Below are 26,528 nucleotides of genomic sequence, written 5' to 3' on the forward strand. Positions count from 1 at the left end.
GAAGGGTATTTTCATGCTAATCTCCCTTGGGCATAACTGCATGCAAAATACTTGGAAGAAAATAATAGGCATCTTAAGTGTAATACTGTAGAGTAGTGCTAGTCTAGTGCTCTAGGATTGAGTGTTGTAATACTTTCAATCTCATTGCCAGATTTTCTTTTCTTTAAGCCTTTATGAAGAAACCACTCACTAAAGCTTTGTCCTATGCTCATAGCCTTCCAGCTTCGTGATCATAAAGTTTGAAGATAGCAGCAGAAATGAACACATGTGCTTCTGACCTTATTGATTTTTAACATTTATCCTCATGAAAAACTGTCCTTTAAAAATTATTGTTGGAGTTCCTGTAGTGGCGCAGTGGTTAACGAATCCGACTGGGAACCATGAGGTTGCGGGTTCGGTCCCTGCCCTTGCTCAGTGGGTTAACGATCCGGCGTTGCCGTGAGCGGTGGTGTAGGTTGCAGACGCGGCTCAGATCCTGCATTGCTGTGGCTCTGGCGTAGGCCGGTGGCTGCAGCTCCGATTGGAGCTGGGAACCTCCATATGCCGCGGGAGTGGCCCAAGAAATAGCAACAACAATAACAACAACAACAACAAAACAACAAAGAAATAAAAATTAAAAACAAAAACAAAAAGATAAAAAAAAAATTATTGTTAATATGACTGTCCTAGGAGTTCCCGTCATGGCCCAGTGGAAGCGAATCCCACTATGAACAATTAGGTTGTGGGCTCGATCCCTGGCCTCATTCAGGGGGTTAAGGATCCAGCATTGCTGTGAGCTGTGGTGTAGGTCACAGATGAGGCTTGGATCCTGCGTTGCTATGGCGTAGGCTGGCAGTTGTAGCTCCGATTTGACCCCTAGCCTGGGAACCTCCATAAGCCATGGGTATGGCCCTAAAAAACAAAAATAAATAAATAATATTATTATCCTCACGAAGAGGCCGAGCAGAAAAGATCCTTTGTAAAAGAAAAGTGTCCCCATCCCTTCCTGGCGAGCGGTGTGAAGTCTGACAGCCTTCTGACCTCATTTCCCCTGCAGTTCAGCTCTGGACTGTTGGAAACTATCACTGGTATCTCAAGCAAAGCCTGCCCTTCAGCTCCTGTGGGAAGAGCAAGATTGTGTCTCTGATGTGGGACCCGGTGGCCCCGTATCGGCTGCATGTTCTCTGTCAAGGCTGGCATTACCTCTGCTATGAGTGGCACTGGACGACTGACCGGAGTTCGGGAGATAATCTGAGCGACATGGCCAACGTGGCTGTGGTGGATGGAAGTAAGGAGCTGGGGGGTGTGGCCATGGGGCTGGGAGGGGCCTGGGCCCAGGGCCCACAGATGCAGAGGTTTGACTAAAACATAGGGGATTTAACTGACTAACCTGGATCTTGGTTTGTTTGTACTTATTTGTTGATTTTTCTTTCTTTTTTTTTTTTTTTTTTTTTTTTGTCTATTTAGGGCTGCACCCATGGCATATGGAGGTTCCCAGGCTAGGGGTCCAATCGGAGCTGTAGCTGCCGGTCTATGCCACAGTCACAGCAACAGGGGATCCGAGCCGTGTCTGTGACCTATACCACAGCCCACGGCAACACCAGATCATTAACCCACTAGGCGAGGCCAGGGATCGAACCCACAACCTCTTGGTTATTAGTCGGGTTCATTAACCACTGAGCCACGACGGGAACTCCTTGATTTGGTTTTGATTGGTGGGAATCCCCTGAGGTGAGGCATGTACCCTCCTGAATACTAGAGTCCCTCCCCCCACGCCCCTGCCTCCCCTGGCTCCCTGTCGTGCTGCAGCCATGGCCTTCACATTATTTACTTATCTGGGCTTGGAGGACATTGACATTTCCGACCCTGGGTCGAGAGGAAGACAATAGTAGGCCTGTGGTCTTGGTGTGTCAGCCTTGTCTTGTGCCGTGACTAGGGTTAGGGTTACGTTGATCTTCGCACCATTCCATTGTGGTGTTTTGGTTTTTGATATAATCCTGTTGGTACCTTTCCAGTATGTTCAGTTTAGATCACAATCTTCCTAGTATGATCGGGTTGGTGTGTTTTAATTAGATTGAGGGTTTCTGTTTGGTGAGGGGGAGGAAAGAAGAAAGATGCAGTCACTTGAATAGACAGTTTATTAATTGCTGATGATATTAAGGAAAACTTGCTTCTAATATTGTAAAGTGAGTTGATGTACTCATTTATGTTCTGTGTAGTCATCGTAATACTGATTTCACAATCGTGTGTTCTGTATAGAGGACTTAAGCAAATGTGCCTTATTACCAAATGCATGCCCAGGGAAGTTCCTGAAGGATTTTGGTCTAGTCTGGCTTGGTTGCAGGCCCAGGTTTAAAGCTAGAACTCTGACCTTTTGGCCTTCTTGCCCTAGTCCTTGGCACCTGAAACTTCCAGCCTGGGGATGGACTGCTCTAGGCCTGGACACTGCTTTCCTCTTCTACACTGTATTTAAGCTTATTCATGATGAAAATGCTTACAATTTCTTTTAAGAATTTCTGTCTATTTTCTACCCCCATTATTAGTGTTCAGATGCCTTATTTTACAAATTGAACTCATATGTGTCTAATCATCTTTCTCTCTCACATGCAGACAGGGTCTTGGTGACAGTCTTCCGGCAGAGTGTTGTTCCACCTCCCATGTGCACATACCGACTGCTGCTCCCACATCCTGTAAACCAGGTCATGTTCTCCGCACACCCTACAGAGAGTAACAACCTTGCTGTCCTGGACGCCAGTAACCAGATTTCTGTTTATAAATGTGGTATGTTCAAAAACTGTTATCAGAATGTTGGGAATCAGACCCCTCCTACACAAAAGCAAATTATAGTTCAGTGTTTCCAAAACTTTTTTTTTTTTTTTGTCTTTTTGCCATTTTCTTGGGCCGCTCCCGGGGCATATGGAGGTTCCCAGGCTAGGGGTCAAATCGGAGCTGTAGCTGCTGGCCTACGCCAGAGCCACAGCAATGCCAGATCCGAGCCGCGTCTTGACCTACACCACAGCTCCTGGCAACGCCAGATCCTTAACCCACTGAGCAAGGCCAGGGATCGAACCCACAACCTCACGGTTCTTCGTCGGATTCTTTAACCACTGAGCCACGACAGGAACTCCCTCCAAAACTTTTGAAGGTTGCAATTGATATTACTATTACTGTGATATTTAATTGACTTGTAAGATTTTTCTTTGTGGAGGGTTCAGTCCTACTCTGGCTAATAAGAACTATTCCTTTTGTTCTATTAAACTTAAAAGGATCAGTTTTTTAAGGAGTTCTTGTTGTGGCTCAGTGTGTTAAGAACCCGACACAGTGTCTGTGAGGATGTGGGTTTGATTCCTGGCCTTGTTCAGTGGGTCAAGGATCTGATGTTGCATAAGCTGTGGTGAAGATTGCACATGTAGCTTGGATTCTGAGTTGCTGTGGTGTGGTACGGGCAGCTATAGCTCTGATTCGACCCTTAGCCTCAGGAACTTCCATATGCCACAGGTGCGGCCCTAAAAAGAAAAAAAAAGAAAAAAAAAGAATCAGATATTTAAAAATAATACTCAACCCTAGAAATAAAATAGTTATCTCATTACATCCTTAACATGTTTTCAGTTTTCATTTCCATTGCACCTATTTTCAGTTGATCATGCAGCTTTCTTTCATAGGAGCTGTGTCAGAGTTTTCCTTTTGGGGGGGGCGGGGGCGGCCGCACCTTAAGCATATGGAAGTTCTCAGGCTAGGGGTTGAATTGGAGCTGCAGCTGACCTGTGCCGCAGCTCACAGCAATTAACCCACTGAGCGCGGGCAGGGATTGAACCAGTATCCTCATGGATGCTAGTTGGGTTCTTAACCCACTGAGCTCCAACAGGAACTTCAAGTTTTCCTCTTCTGTTGATGACAGAACAAAATGCCAGAGGGTTTGCAGTTTCCTTGCGTGAGAATGGACAAGGACTTCACCTTAGTGTTAGCTTCCAATCTAGTTGTCCTTCCACAGTCCTGTTGCCCTCATTCTCAAGTTGCTTTCGTGATGTACTGAAAGAACCTGAGATTTGTGAATTCTTTGATTGTGTCATAAGTTACACTGGCCCATGGTGCCAATAACTCTCTTTTCCAATAATTTTTGAATTCTCAACCTTAAAAGGTAGGCAGAAATGTAATTTTAGAAAGAAGTTAAGATGTGCTTGTTTTCTAGATTGCTCTGTTTGTAAAGTGGATTACCTTCGAGAACTCATTCAATGGCAGGACCCCATATTTTTAGTATCAGGAAAAATGTTTGTAGTTTACTATGATAGTATTTGCATTTTTCTTTTCCCCTAGGTGACAGTCCAAGCGTAGACCCTACAGTGAAACTGGGAGCTGTGGGTGGAAATGGATTTAAAATTTCCCTTAGAACGCCTCATCTGGAAAAGAGATACAAGTAGGTTGTTCTTAGTTATCTTGTACCTTTCGGACCAGAAGCAGCCAGCGTTTAGTAGTAAATTCAGCCAACTGTTATCTTCTCCTGTGCCTGTTGCTCAATTCAAGAAGAAGTAGGTATAACACCCAGGCCCTGGGTTTTCAGCCTGTTGGGAAAACCAGTTACCTGTGTACTTCAATGTCATATATACTGCTGGCTGGCAATGGAGCTAAAGTCTTAAGCTGACCCAGAACCCATTCCTCCCGACAACCAGGGAAAATCACATGTGAAAGAAAGAGTTGAAGATGATAGAGCAGAGTGCATTTGCTTAGACGAAATGAGGATGGATGTGTTATTAACGTGTGGCTGACCTAAGGTGGTCTGTTTTTGTCTCATCCTACAATGCAGGACTTTTGGTTGCTGTGTTTTGAGGCTCTCAGGTTGGAAATCAGAATGCATTTTGATACTGAAACAATATTATAAATTGTTGAGTATAATTGAATACCTCAAGTACACTATAGGCATTGTAAAATGACCTAGAGGTCAAATTATTCATTATAAGTCCACTTCTGTGAGAATCCAAGATTTGATACTATTTAATAAGCCCATGTTCTTAATTCCTGCACTCCTTTGTCACCAGGAAGCATTTATTCCTAAATTAATGTGAATAATGAGTTGAACAAATAACTGAATTTAATGAATAATATGTTTCTTAAATATACACAGTATATTTGATAAATCAATTGGGCTTGAGCCTGTTTGATTCAATAGTGGTCTATACATATTGCTTAGTTTTTCAAAGAACATTTACATGGATTGTTTCATTTCACAGTCTGAAAGCATTAGAAGACAGATTTGAGGCACGCTAGAAAGTGCGAGGCAATTTAGAATATAGTTTCAGTTTTTAAAAGTTGTGGGAAGTCACTAGCCTTCTCTAAGTCATTTAGAGATTTCATGAAGGACATGAATACTTATCTTGAACCTTAAAAAGAGAGGTAGGTGTAGGCTTCAAAGAAGGATTACAGATGTTGGGTGTTGTGGGCAGAAGATTGTCAGTGAGAACCAGAGGCAGGGATGCTTCTGTGTGGGCTGAATGTGTTGGAGACACTGAGTCCAGGGTCATCAAATTGGGTAGGAAGATCAGCCCAGTGACCCAGCTTCTTCGGTGTATGCTCAGGGTTTGCTGCTTGCACTGAAAGGCAAGAGGTAGCCATTATGAGTTCCCTTGTGAGGTAGCAGAAATGGTCCCTCCTCTGGTGTATAAATGCCACAGGAGGAAGGCATCCACAGCAAAGAAACCACCTCTCAAGCCAACTAGGCATTTTGGTATGAAGTGCTTAGGAAAGGATCCATTTTGCCGAGACCTAAATACCTGCTGGAGCATGGTTTGAATGCTGGTAAGTGGCAACAATGGAAAACTGCTGGGGTTTATTCGTGTTGGGCCTGGGCCAGTCAGTTTTCCTTGAGTGGTCAAGTTGAAGTGTTCTCTTAAAATCTAAAGATCTGAGAGTATGAGAAACTTAATGTTAAGTACTAGAAAAACATATTCTTAAGCCGGGTGAACATTCTTTTTGGATTTTCTAGTATTGGGCATTGCCTCAGGTTTTGTCCCTCCAAATATTGAGTCCACTATATATAAAGAGTTTCACTCTTCAATCAGGAAAATCTCAGTGATGTTAGTTATTCATGTTTTGAATATTCTTTGATATTTAAAACAGAATTCAGCTTGAGAACAGTGAAGAAGAAGAAGTAAACCCACTGACGCTCAGTCTTCTCACCTGGGTTCAGGAAGACATTTTCCTGGCCGTGAGCCACAGTCACTCCAGCCCACAATCTGTCCTTCACTATCTGACTGTGGCCCCTTCTGAGACGGACGACGAGCTGGGACAGCTCAATATTAGGTATTGCAACAATTCCTTGCATTCCACATGTCAGTAAGCAGATAGGATTAGGCTTTTATCTTTTATGAGCATAGAACTTTTTTTTTTTTTAACTTTCAGTGAGTAGGACATTAGCTTCTTTGTTAGACATACTTAGCAGGAGGATTAAGTCTACATAAAAATACAGACTAAAATGCACTAAGAAGTGGTGAAAAATAGGGCAAATACCAATAGGTGAGACAAAACATTTGTAAGGTGTGTTAAAAATTTTACTTCAGGAGTTCCCGTCGTGGCGCAGTGGTTAACAAATCTGACTAGGAACCATGAGGTTGTCGGTTCGATTCCTGGCATTGCTCAGTGGGTTAAGGATCCAGCATTGCTGTGGCTCTGGTGTAGGCCGGAGGCTATAGCTCTGATTCGACCCCTAGCCTGGGAACCTCCATATGCCGCGGGAGTGGCCCTAGAAAAGGCAAAAAAAAAAACAAAAACAAAAAACCAAAAAATAAAAATAAAATAAAATAAGTATTAAAAAAAAAAAATTTTACCTCAGGAGTTCCTCTCGTGGCTCGGTGGTTAACAAATCCAACTAGGAACCATGAGGTTGCAGGTTCGATCCCAGGCCTCCGTCAGTGGGTTAAGGATCTGGCGTTGCCATGAGCTGGGGTGTCTGTCGCAGACACAGCTCGATCCCACTTGCTGTGGCTCTGGCATAGGCCAGCAGCTACAGCTCCGATTAAACCTCTAGCCTGGGAAATTCCATATGCCGCGGGTACGGCCCTAAAAAGGCCAAAAAAAAAAAAAAGAACACAAATTTTACTTCAGCTTATACTTACGTTCTAGCAAAATAACTGCTAGCCTATGACAATTAGCCACTCTAATTACCCTTGTAATTAAAAATCACTGATAAGATATATATATGTATACACACACACACATACACACACATTTTGATGTAATGACTTCAGAATACTTCTTCTGAGCCTCCTTTACTATATATTTTGTTTGGCACTTGATTGCTTTTATATAGAAGTCTCCTTTTTCTTTGCTAAAATTTCACAGTTCCCTGGCCCTGCTTCCAGAGTGCACCTTTGTTACAGAACAGGTTTCAGTACTGAATGCTGTTTTTTGTATTGCAAGTCCTCTTGTTAGGCAGCAGATAGCATTGTCTGGATAGCTTGGGGGAATCCTCGGGTTTCTAGGGCCAACACTTGACACCTTAGTCATTCACTGGTATTAATGCCAGCCAGATTCACGTGTCTTTATTTTTTATTTTTTATTTTTTTTTGTCTTTTTGCCATTTCTTGGGCCGCTCCCGTGGCATATGGAGTTCCCAGGCTAGGAGTCCAATTGGAGCTGTAGCCGTCGGTCTGCGCCAGAGCCACAGCAACTCGGGACCGAGCTGCGTCTGCAACCTACACCACAGCTCACGGCAACGCCGGATCCTTAACCCACTGAGCAAGGCCAGGGATCAAACCCACAACCTCATGGTTCCTAGTCAGATTCATTAACCACTGCGCCACAAGAGGAACTCCCAGATTCACGTGTCTTAAAGGTCTGCTGATTAGCGTATTTGTCTGTCTGTCTATCTTTTTTTAGGGCTGTACCTGTGGCATATGGAGGTTCCCAGGCTAGGGATGAAATCAGAGCTGTAGCCACCACCCTATGCCACAGCCATGCCAGATGTGAGCCACATCTGGGGTGTCTGAGACCCACACCACAGCTCACAGCAATGCCAGATCCTTAACCCACTGATTGAGGCTAGGGATTGAACCCACATCTTCATGGATACTAGTCAGGTCCATTACTGCTGAGCCACAGCAGGAACTCCCAACTGCTGGTTAGCTTTAAATTCTGAAAGATTGTTGTAAGATTAGGACCCTCACAAAAAAATTTTTTTAATTGAAATATAGTTGGTTTTACAATATTTTGCTGATTTCTGCTGTACAGCAAAGTGATCCAGTCATACATATTTATACATTCCTTTTGTCATACTATTTTCCATCATGTTCTATCCCAAGAGACTGGATATAGTTCCCTGTGCTGTACAGTAGGACCTTGTTTCTTACCCATCCTGAATGTAATAGTGTGCATCTACTAACCCCAAACTCCCAGTCCATCCAGTCACTCCCTCGCCCCCTTGAATAGACAACCACAAGCCTATTCTCAATTTCTGTGAGTCTGTGTTTTGTAGGTAGGTTCATTTGTGCCATATTTTAAATTCCACATTTAAGGATATCATATGGTGTTTGTCTTTCTGACTTACTTCACTTGGTATGATAATCTCTAGTTGCATCCATGTTGCTGCAGATGGCATTATTTTGTTCTTTTTTATGGCTGAGGAGTAGTATGTCGTGTATATTTACCACATCTTAATCCATTCATCTGTCAGTGCACATTTAGTTTGTTTTCATGTCTGGGCTACAGTGAATAATTCTACAGTTGAACATAGGGGTGCATGTATCTTTTTGAATTATAGTTTTGTCCAGGTATATATATGCCCAGGAGTGGGATTGCTGGATCATATGGTAGTTCTATATTTAGTTTTCTGAGGACTCTTCATACTCTTTTCCATGGTGGTTGTACCAAAGTATATTCCCACCAACAGTATGGGAGAGTTCCCTTTTCTCTATACCCCCTCCAGTTTTTATTCTTTGTAGACTTTTTGATGATGGCCATTATGACTGGGGCAATGTGATACCTCATTGTGGTTCTGATTTCATTTCTCTAATAATTAGTGATGGTTGGAGTTCCCGTTGTGGCTCAGTGGAAACCAAACCGACTAGGAACCATGAGGTTGCGGGTTTGATCCCTGGCCTTGCTTAGAGGGTTAAGGGTCCGGCACTGCCGTGAGCTGTGGTGTAGGACTGCAGCAACAGCTATTAGACCTCTAGCCTGGGAATCTCAAATGCCAAGGGTGCAGCCCTCAAAAGACAAAAGACTCTGTGTGTGTGTGTGTGTGTGTGTGTGTGTGTGTGTGTGTGTAAAATTAGTGATGGTTGAGCATCTTTTCATGTGCCTACTGGCCATTCATGTGTCTTTGGAGAAATGTCTGTATAGGTCTTCTGCCCATTTTTTGATTGGGTTGTTTTTTTGTTGTTGTTACTGAGTTGTATGAGCTGTTTGTATATTTTGGAGATTAAGCTTTTGTCAGTTGCATAGTTTGCAAAGATTTTCTCCCATTCTGAGTTGTCTTTTCTTTCTTTCTTTTTCTTTCTTTCTTTCTTTGTTTCTTTCTTTGTTTCTTTCTTTCTTTCTTTCTTTCTTTCTTTCTTTTATGGTTTCCTTTGCTGTGCAAAAGCTTTTGAGTTTAATTAGGTCCCATTGTTTTATTTTTGTTTTTATTGTCATTATTCTTGGAGGTGGATCAGATAAGATATCTCTGTGATCTATGTCAAAGAGCATTCTGCCTATGTTTGCCTCTAGCAGTTTTATAGTATCTGGCCCTATGTTTAGGTCTTTAATTCATTTTTAGTATTAAAGACCTAAACATAGGGCCAGATGGTGTTAGGGAATGCTCTAATTTCATTCTTTTAGATATAGCCATCCAGTTTTCCCATTACCACTTATTGAAGAGACTGTCTTTCCTCCATTGGATGTTCTTTCCTCCTTAGTCATAGATTAGTTGACCATAGGTGCCTGGGTTTATTTCTGGGCTTTATATCCTGATCTATATTTCTGTTTCTGCACCACACTATTTTGATGACTGTAGCGTTGTAGTATAGTCTGAAGTCAGGAAGCCTGATTCCTTTAGTTCTGCTTTCTTTTTCAATGTTGCTTTGGCTATTTGGGGTCTTTTGTGTTTCTATACAAATTTAAAATATTTTGTGCAAGTTCTCTGAAGAATATCATTGATAATTTGATAGGGATTGCATTTAGTCTGTAGCTTGCATTGGGTGGTAGAGTCATTTTTTTTTCTGTATAATGTTTTTTATTTTTTTTCCATTATAGCTGGTTTAAGTGTAGTCATTTTGACAATATTGATTTCTTCCATTCCAAGAACATGGTATATCTTTCCATGTATTTGTATTATCTTTGATTTCTTTCATCAGTGTCTTGTAACTTTCAAAGTACAGGTCTTTTATGTCTTTAGGTAGGTTTATTCCTAGGTATTTTGTTCTTTTTGATGTGATGGTAAATGGGATGGTTTCCCTAATTTCTCTTTCTGATTTTTCATTGTTAGTATTTAGAAGTACGATAGATTTCTGTGTATTTATCATCCATCCTTTACCAGATTCATTAATGAACTCTAATAGTTTTCTGGTAGTGTCTTTAGGATTTTCTAGGTACAGTATCATGTCATCTGCCAAAAGTGATAGTTTTACTTCTTCTTTCCAATTTGTATTCCTTTTATTTCTTTTTTTTTCTTGGATTGCCATGCCAGGACTTCCAAAACTATGTTCAGTAACAATGGTGAAAGTGGGAATCCTTGTCTTGTTTCTGATCTTAGCAGAAATGCTTTCAGTTTTTCACCGTTGAAGATGATTTTAGTTGTGGGTTTGTCATTAGAGCCTTTATTATTTTGAGGTGGGTTCCCTCTGTGCCCACTTTCTGGAAAGTTTTTGTCAGAAATGGGTGTCAAATTTTGTCCAAAGCTTTTTTTGCATCTGTTGAGATGATCATATAGTTTGTATTCTTCAGTTTGTTGATGTCATGTATCACACTGATTAATTTGCAGACATGGATGAATTCTTGCATCACTGAAATAAATCTCAATTAGGTTTTATGATCCTTTTACTATATAGTTGGATTCAGTCTGCTAATGTTTTGTTGAGGATTTTTCTTTCTATTTTCATCAGTGATATTGGCCTGTAATTTTTGTTTTTGTGTAATCTTTGTCTGTTTTGGTATCAGGGTGATGGTGACCTCACAAAATGAGCTTGGGAATGTTCCTTCGTCTGCAATTTTTGGAAAAGTTTCAGTAGAACAGGTGTTAACTTCTCTGAATGCTTGACAGAATTCCCCTGTGAAGCCATCATGTCCTGGACTTTTGTTTTCTGGAAGATTTTAAATCACAGTTTCAATTTCAGTATTTGTTTTTGATCTGTTCATATTTTCTGTTTATTTCTGATTCAGGCTTGGCAGGTTGTACCTTTGTAAGACTGTCCATTTTTTCTAGGTTGTTCATTTTACTGGTGTGTAGTTGTTTGTAGTAGTCTCAAATCCTTTGTATTAGTGTGGTGTCAGTTGTAACTTGTCCTTTTTCCTTTCTAATTTTATTGATTTGAGACTTCTCCCTTTTTTCCTTGATAAATCTGGCTAAAGATCAATTTTGTTGATCTTTTCAGAGAACCAACTTTTACTTTCAGCGATCTTCTCTATTGTTTTCTGTCTTTATTTCATTCATTTCTGCCCTGATCTTTATGATTTCTTTCCTTCTACTACTTTTAGGCTTTGTTCTTCCTTCTCAAATTGCTTTAGGTGTAAGGTTAAGTTATTTGACATTTTTAATTCCCTGAGATAAAATTGTGTAGCTATAGACTTCCCTCTCAGAACTGATTTTGTTATGTCCCTTAGGTTTAGATTGTCATATCTTCCTTGTCATTTGTCTCTAAGCATCTATTTCTTCAGTGATCCATTGTTTGTTTAATAACATATTGTTTAGTTTCCAGGAGTTTGTGTTTTTTGCTCTTATATTTGGTTTCTAGTCTCATAGTATTGTGATTGGAGAAAATGCTTGATATAATTTTAATTTGTTAAAATTTGCCAAGGCTTGATTTGTGGCCCTAGAATTAGATCTATCCTCAAGAATGTTCCGTGTGCACATGAGAAGAATGTATATTATGCTGCACTTCGATGGAATGTTCTTTAAATACCAGTTAAGTCTGTCTGGTCTTGAGTATTATTTAAGGCCTCTCTTTCCTTGTTGATTTTCTGTCTGGATTATCTATTGTTGTAAGTGGGGTGTTAAAATTCCCCGCTTTTTTTTTTTTAAAGGGATATAAAACTATTGGCCACTGTTCACCAATGTTTATAATAAAGTGAACAATATACAATTGAATAACATTCTGATTACTACAAAATTATTGTTTTTCCTGGCTTCTGCTGAACCAGTAACCCAAATACTGAGAAGACTGAGCCTACTTGTAAGGAATGGGTTGGGGTAAAGAAAAAACATACAGGTCAAGTTGAGATGACAAAAGTTTGTTTACTCCATGTATTCCTGCAGGTCTTCAGTTGCTAACCTCACTAGCTACCTGATTAGGTTTCCATGAACAAGTCTTGGTAATTCCATATATTGGAGTTTCTGTCATGGCTCAGTGGAAACGAATCTGACTAGCATCCATGAGGACGCCAGTTTGATCCCTGGCCTCCCTCAGTGGGTTAAGGATCCGGCCTTGTCGTGAGCTGTGGTGTAGGTTGCAGATACAGCTCAGATCTGGCACTGCTGTGGCTGTGGTATAGGCTGGCAGCTGTAGCTCCGATTTGACCTGTAGCCTGGGAACCTCCATATGCTGTGGATGAGGCCCTAAAAAAGAGACAAAAAAGAAAATTCCATGTATCATGGCATTTCAGTCAATATAGCACAAGGATTTCAACTTCTTGTAAAGGAATGGTTCACCAGAAGGAACCTTTAAATGTCCATTTAACTAAGTTTTGCTTGGCTTATTTAAAACACACTAGAATTTTTCTAGTTTTTTCATTCGGGTGGGCAGGTTGTTGGTACTGATAAAATTTTCCTTTCAGGGATTTTGCAGATAAAACTGAATTTGTATGACTATAGATATGGTTGCAGATTCTGATATGGCCGCTTTTAAAAAATGTCCAAATTGTTTAAAGTTGTCCAATTAATTACAAAATTATTTAATTTGAAAAGTTAAGACTTCAAAAATTTCAATTTGACTCGAAGCGATTTCTTATATTGCTTAAAATTATGGGATCCTGGAAACATGGGCTTACGCATGATTGTGAAATGCTGTTTTTGTTTTGGTAAATGTATTAAAAAACACCCCAAAACAAAAACAAAAAACCCCAGGCCACATACCTGTGTATTTTATGTATACACACATGAAAAACCCAGAATGGTCCTTAGGCATTTATGAGTTAAATGCAAATTCTAAATTCTGATTGAGCAATGACTGTGGAGATTTTCCCTGACATTTAGAAAAGCTGTTCTCTAATGCAGAGGAAATAATATACCATAGTATTAAATGTTCTTTTATACTAAAGGAAGCTTTTATTTGTTCAAAGTAAGCAGTGTTTACAGATGCAGAAACAAAAAACCCCAACAACTTCCCCAGTACTACTTCAAAGTGAACATATCAAACTTTTTTCCATTTTATATTTTTTAAATGATTTTATTTTTTCCATTATAGTTGGTTTATAGTGTTCTGTCAATTTTCTACTGTACAGCAAAGTTACCCAGTCATGCGCCCACACACACACACACACACACACATTCTTTTTTCACACTGTCCTCCATCATGCTCCATCATAAGTGACTAGATATAGTTCCCGGTGCTATACAGCAGGATCTCATTGCTTATCCATTTCTAAGGCAATAGTTTCCATCTATTAACCCCAGATTCCCAGTCCATCCCACTCCCTCCCCCTCTCCCTTGGCAACCACAAGTCTGTTCTCCAAGTCCATGAGTTTCTTTTCTGTGGAAAGGTTTATTTGTGCTATATATTAGATTCCAGATAAAAGTGATGATCATATGTTTGTCTTTCTCTTTCTGACTTATTTCACTTAGTATGAGTGTCTCTCGTCCATCTGTGTTGCTGCAAATGGCATTATTTTGTTCTTTTTGTGGCTGAGTAGTATTTCATTGTGTATATGTACCACATCTCCTTAATCCAGTTATCTGTCGATGGACATTTAGATTGTTTCCATGTCTTGGCTGTGGTGAATAGTGCTACAGTGAACATACAGGTGCATCTGTCTTTTTCAAGGAAAGTTTTGTCTGGATATATGCTCAAGAGTGGGATTGCTGGGTCCTGTGGTAGTTCTATATATAGTTTTCTGAGGTACTTCCATACTGTTTCCATAGTGGTTGTACCAGTTTACAATTTATTTTGGTACAACCACCAACAGTGTAGAAGGAACACATTCAAACTTGATTTATTAAAATGTAGTTATTTCTTTCTAATAAAACCCCATGAGACCCAGATTTTATATACATGTATAAATATATATAAAAAGAAATGCAAACAGTTACTGAGTTTCATCTTTTGGACAAGAACGCCAAGTTAGTCTCTCTTCATAAAAAGCAATTACATTTGAGCAATATTTGATACTTCATATTTTCCTCTTTTGCTACCACCAAGTCCGCCCCATCTGAATCTTTCCATTTCTTGAGAAACATTAATTCTCCACTGCTGTCTGTGGCACCAATTATTCATTCTGGATCAAGACCTCTGGCAAAACCTCTTGGTTTATCAGCAGTGTTTCTTTTCTTTGATTTGCTATCGTCAGATTCACTGTCAGATAATGACTTTCTTTATGTTCTGTCTTTTTCTTTACCAGCTTTTTGAGAATTAAATGCTTCAATTAACTCTGAACAATCCAGATTTTCATCAGATTCCCAAGTATTGTCTGCATCTGTAAACCCCTTGCGCTTTCAGAAATATTCCACTTTCCCATTCACTACACATCGGTCCAGTACTTTTTCTACAACAAATTCTCTAGGCTCTTCTTCTTCAACGTTTTTACTTTTTCCACTCTATTTCTTTCACTTTTTTTTCAATGTAGTTTTATTGGAGGGCATTTTTTATTGCAGACTTGAAGAGGTATTATTTACTGCCTCAGAGCTGCTCCAGGTCCCAGATCTGCAGTGTCTTTGGCCCTGAGCACCTCTAGCTCCAGCCACATCTGAGGGGGACAGGGCTGGGGAGCTGCACTTGGGCTGTAGCTCCCAGGCCCCACTATTATTGTATTACTGTCAGTTTCTCTTTTTACGGCTGTTAGCAGTTGCCTTTATATATTGTGCTCTTCTGTGTTGAGTGCATAAATATTTCCAATTGTTGTATCCTCTTCTGGGATTGATCCTTTGATCATTATGTAGTGTCTTTTTTTGTCTCCTATGACCTTCTTTATTTAAAATCTGTTTTCTCTGGTATGAGTATTGCTACTCCAGGTTTCCTTTGATTTCCTTCTTCCAGACTCTCACTTTGAATCGGTCTGTGTCCTTCAGTCTGAAGTGGGTCTCTTGTAAATAGCACATTCAAGTCTTGTTTTGTATCCATTAAGCCAGTCTCTATCTTTTAATTGAAACATTTGATCCATTTATATTCAGTGTAATTATGGATATGTGTGTACTTACTGCGATTTTTAAAATTGTTTTGGATTTGTTATTTTAGGTCTTTTTTTTTCTCCTTTCCTCTTATTCTTTTGTGATTTGCTGACAATCTTTAGTGTTGTATTTGGTTTGCTTTTTCTTTATTATGTGTGTGTCTATTATAGTTCTTTGGTTTTTTGATTCCCATTAGAGTAATCTCTATATTGATACAGCAATCTGTATATGTACAGAATTGGTTTTGATTGCTGGTCTCTTAATTTCAAATGTATTTTCATTGTTCTGCATTTGTCCTCTCCTATTCCAGTGCTTGCTAGTTTTGATACCTTATTTGTCAGTGGGCGATGTCCTACTTTAATATTATGTTTGCCTTTATCGGTGAGCTTTCTCATCTGCAGTTTTCTTGTTTTCTAATTGGGGCCTTTTTTCTTCTGCCTGGAGAAATTCCTTTAGTGGGTGTTGTAAAGCTAGTGTGAAGGTACTGAATTCTCTTAGCTTTTGCTTGTCTGAAAAGCTTTTGATCTCTCTGTCAAATCTGAATGAGAGTCTTGCTGGATAGCGTATTCTTGGTTCCAGGTTCTTCCCCTTCATCACCTTAAATATATCTTGCCACTCCCTTCTAGCTTGGAGACTTTCTGCTGAAAAATCAGCTGTTATGAGGGTTCCCTTTTATGTTATTTGTTGCTTTTACCTTGTGACTTTTAATATGTTTTTCTTTTTAATTTTTGTCTGTTTGATGAGTGTGTGTCTCACTGTGGTTCTTTTTGGGTTTATCCTGTTTGGGATATTGTGCTATTCATCTTAGTTTTCTAGCTCTTTGTTAAACATTTCTTGTAACTTCTCTATCTATGCCTCGATTCTCTTCCCTTGGATCGTCTTTGCTATCACCACTCTGAATTTTTTGGGGGGTAGATTGCCCATCTTATCTGCATTTAGTTGTTTTTGTGTGTTTTTTATCTTATTCTTGAAAGCTGTTTCTTTGTTATCTCATATTGTCCACCTTTCTGTGTCTCTGATCCCCTTAACAGCAGGTGTGTAGAGGCAGCAGCAGCTAATGTCCAGCCCCGGAGTTTTTTGGGGAAGGGGATGGCTCTTGTGTACCTAGAGCACCTGATGGGAGCAGTGGTATTCATACTCTCTCTCCTGGAGCTGGGTGGCTGCTAGGGATGGGTCTGTGAGGGAGGTGGCAGTGGTTCATGGTTAACAGGACTGCTCCTGTAGCAGGGGGGGGGGGTGTGTGGGGGGGGTGGCAGCAGCTCCTGCAACTCCTTCTGTTACCATGCAGCTCTAAGAACTGTTTCTGGCAATGTCAGCAGCTGTTCCTTTGATCCCTCCCTTTGCCAGGGATGCTCTTGGAACTGTGTGGATGGATGTTGTTCCCTCAGTCCTTCCCTTTGATGGGCAGCTTGCAGGAGCTCTCTCTGTAGCCTTGGGGTTAGGTGCCATTACCATGGTCATTCCCTTTGTTGGCTTGCTTTCAGGAGAGCCCTCTATAGCCATAGGGTCAGTCGCCACTCCCATGGTCACTCCCTTTGCTGAGCTGCTCATGGGAGTCCTCTTTGTGGCTCCAAGGGCAGGGGCTGCTCCCTAGCTATTGTTAGGTAGCACTCTCTCTGGCCTCTTGGTGGGTGCCATTCCCATGGTCACTCCTTTTGTTGGGCCACTTGCAGGCAAGCTGTCTGTAGCCACAGGGTCATGAAAAATTATATATTTTTCCCTCTTTTTTTTTGGTCTTTTTCCGTTTTCTAGGGCCACACCCATGGCTTATGAAGGTTACCTGGCTAGGGGTCTAATCAGAGCTGTAGCCACCAGCCTTTGCCAGAGCCACAGCAACTCGGGATCTGAGCCACATCTGTGACCTACACCACAGCTCAAGGCAATGCCGGAGCCTTAACCCACGGAGCAAGGCCAGGGATCGAATCCGCAACCTCATGGTTCCTAGTCCGATTGGTTAGCCACTGAGCCATGACGGGAACTCCCTCTCCCCCTCTCTATTTTAAATGATAGTCTTGCTGCACATGGTATTCTAGGTTGTAGATTTTCCCTTTAGAACTTTGAATGTATCTTGCTAATCCCTCTGGCCTATAGTGTTTCTATAGAGAAATACAAACACTTCAATATCCTTTTGGCGGCTTCCTTGTAATTTGCTTTGTTTTTTTCTTGCTGCCTTTAGAATCTTCTCCTTTAACTTTTCTCATTTTTATTATACTATGTCTTGGTGTAGGTCTGTTTGGGTTCATCTTGTTTGGAATCCTCTGTGCTTCCTGTAACTGGACATCTGTTTCCTTCTTTAGATTTGGGAGATTTTCAGCTCTAATTTCTTTTAGTACATTTTCAATCCCTTTTTCGCTTTTTTGGATCCCTATTATGCGTTCGGCACACTTTACATTATCCTATAGATCTCTTATATTGCCCCCCCCCTTTGTTTTTTGTTAAGGGCTACACCCACAGCATATGGAAGTTCCCAGGCTAGGGGATGTGAGCTATAGCTGCTGGCCTACACCACAGCCACAGCAATGTGGGATACGACCCACATAAGCAACAGCACCACAGGTCAGGGCAACGACAGATCACCAACCCACTGAGCAAGGCCAGGGATCGAACCTGTGTCTTCATGGATACTCGTTGGATTTGATTCCATTGTGCCACATGGGAACTCCTTATATTGCTTTTATTTTTTCGTCTGGCTTTCTGCCTGCTGTTCTGATTGGGTGATTTCCATTATACTATCTTCCAAGTCATTTATTTGTTCCTCTGCATTATTCATTCTATTGTTCATTATCTTAAGCTCATCTTTCATCTCAGCAAATGAATTTTCTGATTTTTTCTTGGCTTCTCCTTATGCTTTCTAGTTCTTTTTTAAAGTAATCTTTACATTGTAGATGGCCATTCTTAATTCCTTCAGTATTTTCATTACCTCCTTTTTGATCTGACTGTCTATTAGACTGCAGAGGTCTTTTCATTGTTTGCTCCTTCAGGGGAATTCGGTTCTTTTAACTGGGAATGCTTCTTGTGCTTCTTCATTTTGCTTATATTTTTCTTAATCTGTGACTTTAGGAAAAACAATTACTACTTAGTCTTGGAGGGCTATTTATATGCAGGAGTGTCCCTGGGTAGCTTGTGTAGCTTCATTTTTTTTGGCATGGGGGTTGCTTTTGATTTGGTTGCTTGCCCTCTCTTTCCTCAGTGCGTGTGGGCTGTTACCCCTTGATAGGGGTGTGCAGGTGCAGGGCACGTGCATGTTTCTAGGGAGGTGGGGGCAGTGCACAGCTCTGGTTTGCAGGGCCCTTGGCAGTGACCCCCCAGTGAAGTGGGAGCAGCACCTGGGACCCTTGTTAGTGACAGGCTGTGTGCATTCCTAGTCAGGTGGTGGGGGTAATGGGTGGTGCTCAATTGTGGTACCTTCCATGGTGGCAACGACTGGGGTGACTAGGGTGATAGGTAATGCCTGGTCACAGGACCCTCAGTGGTAGCAGGCCATGCCCACCTATGTAGTCTGAGATGGCTGAGATGGTTTGTACCCACCCCTGTATCCATGCAAGAGGTGCCCTGCTGCCTAAGAGCCCTTGTAAGGCGCAAAGAAAGAACTTCCTAGGGTGGTCCCTGCCCCCTCTGCCCTCCTCCTCTCACACTCCCAAGCAATGGTGCCTTGCTCTTCTGGGGAGCCTGGGCCTCCTCCCACACTCCCTTGGCTGTTGTGCACCACTCCCTAGCCCCCTTAGGCTGTTTCCACACAGCCAACTTTAGTCTTCTCCCCAGAACCGACCTCTGAAGCCTGAGCCTTGGTGCCCAGCCCCCACCATAGTGTCTCTGGCTGTGTTGTGCTGGCAGTGATACACTCTGCTTTGCCTCCCTCAGACTGGCTGTTGTGCTTTTCTCCAAGGCTTGGAGGCTTCCCCTTTATCCCGGCTGATTTCCCTCCTAATTAGATGGCTTCCCAGGGTGTGGATTCCTTTCCTCTTTTCACTGCTCCCTCTCAGGGGTGTTGGTCTCATCGTGATTTCCTTTCTTTCTTCTCTCTCTCTCTGTTACTCCTTTTGTTTTACCCAGTTATGTGGATGTTTTCTCGCATTTTCTTGAAGTCTGAAGTCTTCTGCCACCGTTCAGTAGATCTGTGCAAATCGTTGTACGTTTTTTTTGTTTTGTTTTTTGATGTGTTTGTGGGAGAAGGTGAGCTCCGTGTCCTACTCCTCCACCATCTATCTTAATCCTGGATCAGGAACCTTTCTTTATTGTATGCAGAAAACACATTCTAGTGCAGTTATTGACTTTGAAAGATAATGCTTCATATTTTTAAAAGCTTTTCATGAATATGTCTGGATGTAGAATATGTTCTAGCTACGTGCAGACTCACAGAGGCTTCCTTTAGAAAACAGAGCAGTTAACATTAAAAATGCCTAAATTATGCATTTTTCTACTCCAAATTTGAAATTTTATTATCATTAGCTTAGAAAAGGTAAAGATAATGCCATCATCTCATTTGCTGTAAAGGAAATGAGAAGTCATTTAAAATATATTTCTCTTGCTTCGATTTTGTTTCTCAAAAAAGATGATTTTGTTCATACAAAATATGTATTTGAGGACTATAAAGTCCCTTAATCAGCTTATAGCTTTTTGTAGCTTCTATTTTTACAATAGCTTGGAGTTTGTAAAGGTTGTTTTAAGGGCTTTTCCTCTGTGAACTCACATTTCTTTTTTGGTGTTTTTAGGGCTGCACCTGCAGCATATGGAAGTTCCCAGGCTAGGGGTTGAATCAGCCTACACCACAGCCACAGCAATGCCAAATCCGAGCCTCGTCTGCAACCTACACCACAGCTCATGACAATACTGGATCCTTAACCCACTGAGCAAGGCAAGGCCAGGGATCGAACCTTCGTCCTCATGGATACTAGTCAGGTTCATTATCAATGAGCCACAAAGGGAATTCCTAACTCACTTACTTCTTTCAGTACCTCTCTGAAGTGTGTACTGTTGGCACCCTTATTTTTACAGCTAAGGCAGGTGAGGTGTTTAAGTATCACTTCAGATAATATGGCTGGACCCAAGATCCAGTCTCAGCCAGTGCAGCTTCAGAATCTCTTCCCTTCTTCATGGATAATTTATCCTCATAAAATTTGTGGCATCTTGTTTTTTTTGTCGATTCGTTAGAAAAACTTTTGAATAAATGTTAGCATTGTCATCGCTTGCTTTTATTGCTGCCTTTTCCACTTCCTTTAAGACATGTCTCCTCTTGGTTCATGGACTCAGGAAAAAAATAGGACAATAACAGATACCTCTCTTCCCATTAATGAAGTCCATAGATTTCTGAAAGAATATAACGGAAATAGAGATACTGAGCGTGCTCACTGTTCCACAGATTCACTGCTTTATTTAATGCAGTTTGTGTGAGAAGATAAAAGTGATATTTGGCATCATGTTTTCTCCCAAAGACAGTAAATTGTAGAAAGTTGCAATAAGTCATTTAGAATTGGTGCCAAAATAGGCGTGATAACCTCACAAGGTAGATAACTAGCTTATTGTCAGAGTAGAAGATAATGTCATGTGGTATTGCTTTATCTGGGCTTGCACTTGCAGTAGTTTATTATTGTATAGTACATTTGTGTGTGTCTGTACTTATTATGTATATGTTTTGTTTAAATAGGCAGTGCAGCACCAAAGGAAAGTAGCTTTTTCTGTTCTGCAAAATGAAGAAAATGTCACTACTTTTGAGAGAAGTGTATTTTTTCTACCTGTATTTTTTCATACCTTCATCTCCCTTTTTTTAACTGTTGTCAGTTCATCTGTGACAGTGGATGGAATCATAATCAGCGTGTGTTGCAACTCCAAGTCCAAGTCAGTAGCACTGCAGATGGCTGGTGGCCAGATACTTAAGTACCTTTGGGGTGAGTATCAGAATGTTAGGAAATCCTGTTTGTGATATATGTTTAATTCCTAAGAATATGTACTTGTGAGTATCTTATCAGTGTGTCAGTGATGATTAGGTTTTGTTTGGTTGTTTTTTGTTTTGTTTTGTTTTTGCTTTTTAGGGCTGCACCTGCAGCACATGGAGGTTCCCAGGCTAGGGGTCGAATCAAAGCTACAGCTGCCGGCTTATGCTGCAGCCACAGCAACGTGGGATCTGAGCCGCATCTGTGACATATACCACAGCTCAAGGCAACGCCGGATCCTTAACCCACTGAGCAAGGCCAGGGATTGAACCCACAACCTCATGGTTTCTAGTTGGATTCATTTGTGCTGGGCCATGACAGGAACTCCAGTTATTAGGTCTTGTAACTACCCTGGAAAACTTTAATGTGGAGAATGGGATTAGCAAGTATGTTCTACCTGTATTTTTTCCTATAATGAACTGGAGTACTTTGATGAGTGACACATTTGTGAAGTAATTTAAGTTGTATGTTAAGTGTTTTAGCAAGTATTGATGTGAGAGTTTTTTCCAAAGAGCAGATGAGCTCTTGGTAAACCTCATCCCCCAATCCTACAGAGTCACCCTCTCTGGCTGTTGAACCATGGAAGAACCCTGGTGGATTTCCTGTTCGATTTCCTTATCCATGCACACAGATGGAATTGGCCATGATTGGAGGAGAGGTAGGTGAACACAAGGCAGAAAAATGTATCTCTCAGAGCAGTGACCCAGGGACTGATAGCATGAGGTGGACCTGAGTGTCCACTAAATCTTAAGGCAACCACAAGAAGTTCCTCACTTTACTGAGCCTCAGCTTCTCCATCTATGAAGTGGGATTAGGAGATTGCCTGGCATGTAGTAGTTAGTTGATTCCTTTCCTTGGAGATATAAATTCAAAAACAGAAAAATACAATTGGCAGACTTTTATCCCCAGTTGTACAGAACATTCAACGTTTTATAAGTAATTTTGGGTGGCAGTAGAAATGTAATCTTTTTTTTTTTTTGTCTTTTTGCCTTTTCTAGGACCACTTCCCGTGACATATGGAGGTTCCCAGGCTAGGGATCTAATTGGAGCTGTAGCCACTGGTCTACGCCACAGCCACAGCAACACCAGATCTGAGCCTCGTCTTCGACCTACACCACAGCTCATGGCAACGCTGGATCCTTAGCCCACTGAGTGAGGCCAGGGATTGAACCCGCAACTTCATGGTTCCTAGTCGAATTTGTTACACTGAGCCACGATGGGAACTCCAGAAATGTAATCTTGAAACTAGTGTTCAGTAGGTTATCATTCATCAAATACTAGAAGGCCTGTAATTATGGCTGGTGGTAAGATATAGTGGTTACAAAGCAAAACAGCTGAGTAATTCTTTCCTTTCTGGCCTTTTTTTTTTTTTGTCTTTTTGCCTTTTCTAGGGCTGCTCCCTCAGCACATGGAGGCTCCCAGGCTGGTGGTCTAATCGGAGCTGTAGCTGCCAGCCTATGCCAGAGCCACAGCAATGAGGGATCCGAGCCGAGTCTGCAACCTACACCACAGCTCACGGCAACGCCGGATCCTTAACCCACTGAGCAAGGCCAGGGATTGAACCTGCAACTTCATGGTTCCTAGTCGGGTTCGTTAACTGCTGAGCCATGACAGGAACTCCCCTTTCTGGCATTTTTAACCTATCAGTATGTGTATGGTTATCCCCTCTGATAGAAGAATGAAGCAGATGAGCAGAGTGTACCGGTAGAGAATAGGGCAGGGTGTGGGGTTAACCAGAGAATGGTAGCTCTGAGGATGGGGAGATCCTCTTCTAGTGGTCTGGAAAAGCCTCCAGGAGGTGGTGCTGAGATGTGAAGAAAAAGAAAGTTTTATCCCTGAGAAAGGGAGAGTGTTCCAGGGAAAAGGAACTGTACGTACTGTGAGCTTAGAAAGAGCTCAGCTTTTTCAAGGAACTGAATGGAAGCAGTGGCTAGACCTCAGTGGTAGGCCATGGGAAAGACTGTGGATTTGCTTATTTAATGAAGATTGGGAAATTGATGGGCTTAATCAGGGAGGAATGTTAAAGGTTATTCTGTCAGCCCAGTAGAGAGTAGGTTGAAAGGGAGAAGGGTGGAAGTGACTGTTGGAGTTGAAGTGGAGTCAGTACGGGGCTGAAAGATGATGTATTTGAGACGTGTAGGGGATAGAAATGGCAGGGTTTCCTGATGCCTTGGATGGCATCATAGTTCACTGTGCATTGGACCAACCACAATTTACATGTCTTCATTCAGACCTACTTACAAGCACTTAGGTAGGAAATCATAGGACAGTAGAACCATGTGATAGAAAAGTTAACTAGTTTGGTTAGAATTGTTTGTAATTTCAGATCTTATTTCTCTGCAGGAATGTGTCCTTGGTCTGACTGACAGATGTCGCTTTTTCATCAATGACACTGAGGTATGGAGGCTTGTTTTGATACTGAGTCTTTTTCAGTGCCTACTGCAAGTAATACAGCTAACTCTCCTCCTTGCCTCCCGGCCTTTTGTAGGTTGCTTCAAATGTCACATCATTTGCAGTATATGATGAGTTTTTATTGTTGACAACTCATTCCCATACCTGCCTGTGTTTTTGCCTGAGAGAGGCTTCATTGAAAAGTAAGTTTTCAGTGTATAAAATAGAAAATAATCCCTCTTCTAATATCATTTGTCCTCTGAAGTTTTGATGACAAGTTTTAAGTTTGCCACCTTTGGCTTTTTATCATAAAGCACTAGACAGGAGAAAATGGTTAGTTCATTTACTCAGCCCCTGATCTCAACATAGTACCTCAGTTAGCAAAGAGAAGGCGGTCCTGCATTAAGCAATACATCCTAAGGTAAACAAAACTTTTTCAGGAAATTTTATTATGTAACTGATATTTTACTTGGAATTACCATGTAGATACCAAACTGGTAATATGCTCATTCTTCTTTGTAACCTTCCTTTCTCCTTGTGGCCACCCTCCGCTGCACATGTAAGGACTCCATCTCATGGTTTGTAGGAAATTGGCTGTATTGTTTTCTGTATTCCACACCTCACAGTGTGTGTGTGTGTGTGTGTGTGTGTGTGTGCACGCGCACATGTGCAGTTTTTTTATTTTAAAAAGAGCCCACTTACTTTCTTTGTTTCTAACTTAGAAACGGGACTCTTTCACTAAGCTCCTAGTATGCTGATAAAGCTAAGGCAGAGAGAAGCCGTCAGTCCTCCCTGTGTTCTCCATGTCTTTTGAGAAGTCGAGTATGTGCCTATGCGTGAGGGCTCTGAGAGAGAGGGCAGGAGCCTGGGATGAGACTGCTCCTCCGAACGGCTAATGGCCTTTCTGATAGAGTGAGAGAGCAGTGCAGCCTGGTTGGTAATTACTAATTACTTTCTTCAGTTTCAGCTGCAGTTAATAGAGCTGTCCTGACAGTGAATCTTTTTGTTTGTTTGTTTGTTTGTTTGTTTTTGGCCATACCCACAGCATACGGAAGTTCCCAGGCTAGGGATCAAATTCAAGACACAGCTGTAACCTACGCCACAGCTGTGGCAACACCAGACATTTAAACCCACTGTGCTGGGCCAGGGATTGAACCTGTGCTGCTCTAGAGACAGTGCTGGATCGTTGACCTGTGCCACAGCAGGAGCTCCCTGACAATTCATAAGGCTTAGCCTATGGCGTCTTTAGCATTACAGGCAGGTCTGAGCAGCAGCCACGTGCCTAATGCGGAATCTCTGCGGAAGGTGGAGAGGGGTTCACGCATTGTCACGGTTGTGCCCCAGGACACAAAGCTTATATTACAGGTAAGCTGATTTTTCTGGCTATGTTCCTGATTGTCGTTTGGCAGTAGCTACCAAACAGAATTCTTGTGCGTTGTAGGTTAGGCTCTCTTATTATTTGTATTAATTTATTACAAACCTTTCCTTGCTGAGTTCTCTGTTACTAGCTTTATGCAAAGAGTATTAATACAGGCTCTACCCAGTAAGGTTGAGAGGGAAGCTTCTCTTGAAAGTCAAAATAAATTTTTAGCAGAACTAAATTTTGCCAGAAGTGTGCTTGCTTATTTCACATTGTTGTGTTCGTTCTCTAAGAAGAGTTAGTTAAAGTTATATATCCTGGGTATTTAAATTTTTTCTATTTAATTAAAAATGTCATTGATTTATTTTAAGATGCCAAGGGGAAACTTAGAAGTTGTTCATCATCGAGCTCTGGTTTTGGCTCAAATCCGAAAGTGGTTGGACAAGTGAGTACTGTGTATGTGACTAGTTAACCTACTGTAGTTACTTATGTGTAAAGAGAGCAAGTATTGCATTAAAATTTGTAAAATGTCAAAAGTCTTTAAGACTTCCATTACAGTTGTCTTCAGTTGGATTCTCAGAGGTTTTTTTTTTCACACTTTGGTTCTTATATTGCATGGTGTGATAGACATTCCTAGCAGAAAGAATCCTGAGGCTCATCCTATGAAACAGGGCTTCCTAGCCTAAAGGGATCCATATGGGCTTTAGATAGCCTGTAAACCCAAGGAGATTTTGCACCATCCTGTGTCTATGGGTATTTATCAAGGAAGAAGTCCCAAGGCTTTCAGCAGACTTGGGCAAAGGCCTGTGACCCAAAAATGCCTTAGCCACTGTTGTGGGAAATGATCCATTGTTTGAATCTTAGAATTTAAGGGAAACTTTATATTAGAAAGATCTGCTAACATTCTGTTAAAAAAGAAAGTAGCCCAAAGTTCTGTAATGATTTTCTCGTGGTGGGGGGTGGGGGGTGGGGGTCGGGCGGAAGTGTAATTTTCCGCTGGCCATCAGGACAACATCACACCTTGTAGGAAGGTAGATGAGCCTGGTACCTGATACTCTTCATCCTAGGACTTCAGAGTAGAAATTCAGGAGTAGCTAGGCTGTAGCCTAATTTTAGCTGGTTTATATTAGTATGAAAATGTGCTTGAGTCCAAATGAGCTTAATTTTTGTGAAATGCCCTGTCCATTTTCTGTCTCTTCACAGACTTATGTTTAAAGAAGCATTTGAATGCATGAGAAAACTGAGAATTAATCTCAATCTGATTCATGATCATAACCCTAAGGTAACATTCTAAATCTGATTCTTACCATAGCTTACTTGAGGCTTGATCCAAACTATGATCCAAACTAAAATGTTTTGTCCTTT

General features: G+C 41.3%; 1 protein-coding gene and 1 pseudogene across 4 annotated transcripts in view; one reads left to right on the forward strand and one right to left on the reverse strand.

Moving 5' to 3' along the window:
* ELP1 (elongator acetyltransferase complex subunit 1) overlaps positions 1-26,528 on the forward strand; it is a 75,927-nt gene that overhangs the window by 20,544 nt on the left and 28,855 nt on the right. For all 4 annotated transcript variants that reach the window (XM_047768105.1, XM_047768107.1, XM_047768106.1 and 1 more), the window contains 11 exons: positions 1,037-1,267; positions 2,590-2,760; positions 4,294-4,393; positions 6,091-6,273; positions 21,261-21,367; positions 21,967-22,070; positions 23,756-23,809; positions 23,901-24,006; positions 25,053-25,168; positions 25,535-25,608; positions 26,367-26,445. In XM_047768105.1, the coding sequence (XP_047624061.1) occupies positions 1,037-1,267; positions 2,590-2,760; positions 4,294-4,393; positions 6,091-6,273; positions 21,261-21,367; positions 21,967-22,070; positions 23,756-23,809; positions 23,901-24,006; positions 25,053-25,168; positions 25,535-25,608; positions 26,367-26,445 (1,325 nt within the window). The remainder of the gene's footprint in view (positions 1-1,036; positions 1,268-2,589; positions 2,761-4,293; positions 4,394-6,090; positions 6,274-21,260; positions 21,368-21,966; positions 22,071-23,755; positions 23,810-23,900; positions 24,007-25,052; positions 25,169-25,534; positions 25,609-26,366; positions 26,446-26,528) is intronic.
* Positions 14,405-15,066, reverse strand: LOC125120219 (chromobox protein homolog 3-like; annotated as a pseudogene).

The sequence above is a fragment of the Phacochoerus africanus genome, chromosome 2, assembly GCF_016906955.1.
Source record: "Phacochoerus africanus isolate WHEZ1 chromosome 2, ROS_Pafr_v1, whole genome shotgun sequence".
Classification (NCBI taxonomy): domain Eukaryota; kingdom Metazoa; phylum Chordata; class Mammalia; order Artiodactyla; family Suidae; genus Phacochoerus; species Phacochoerus africanus.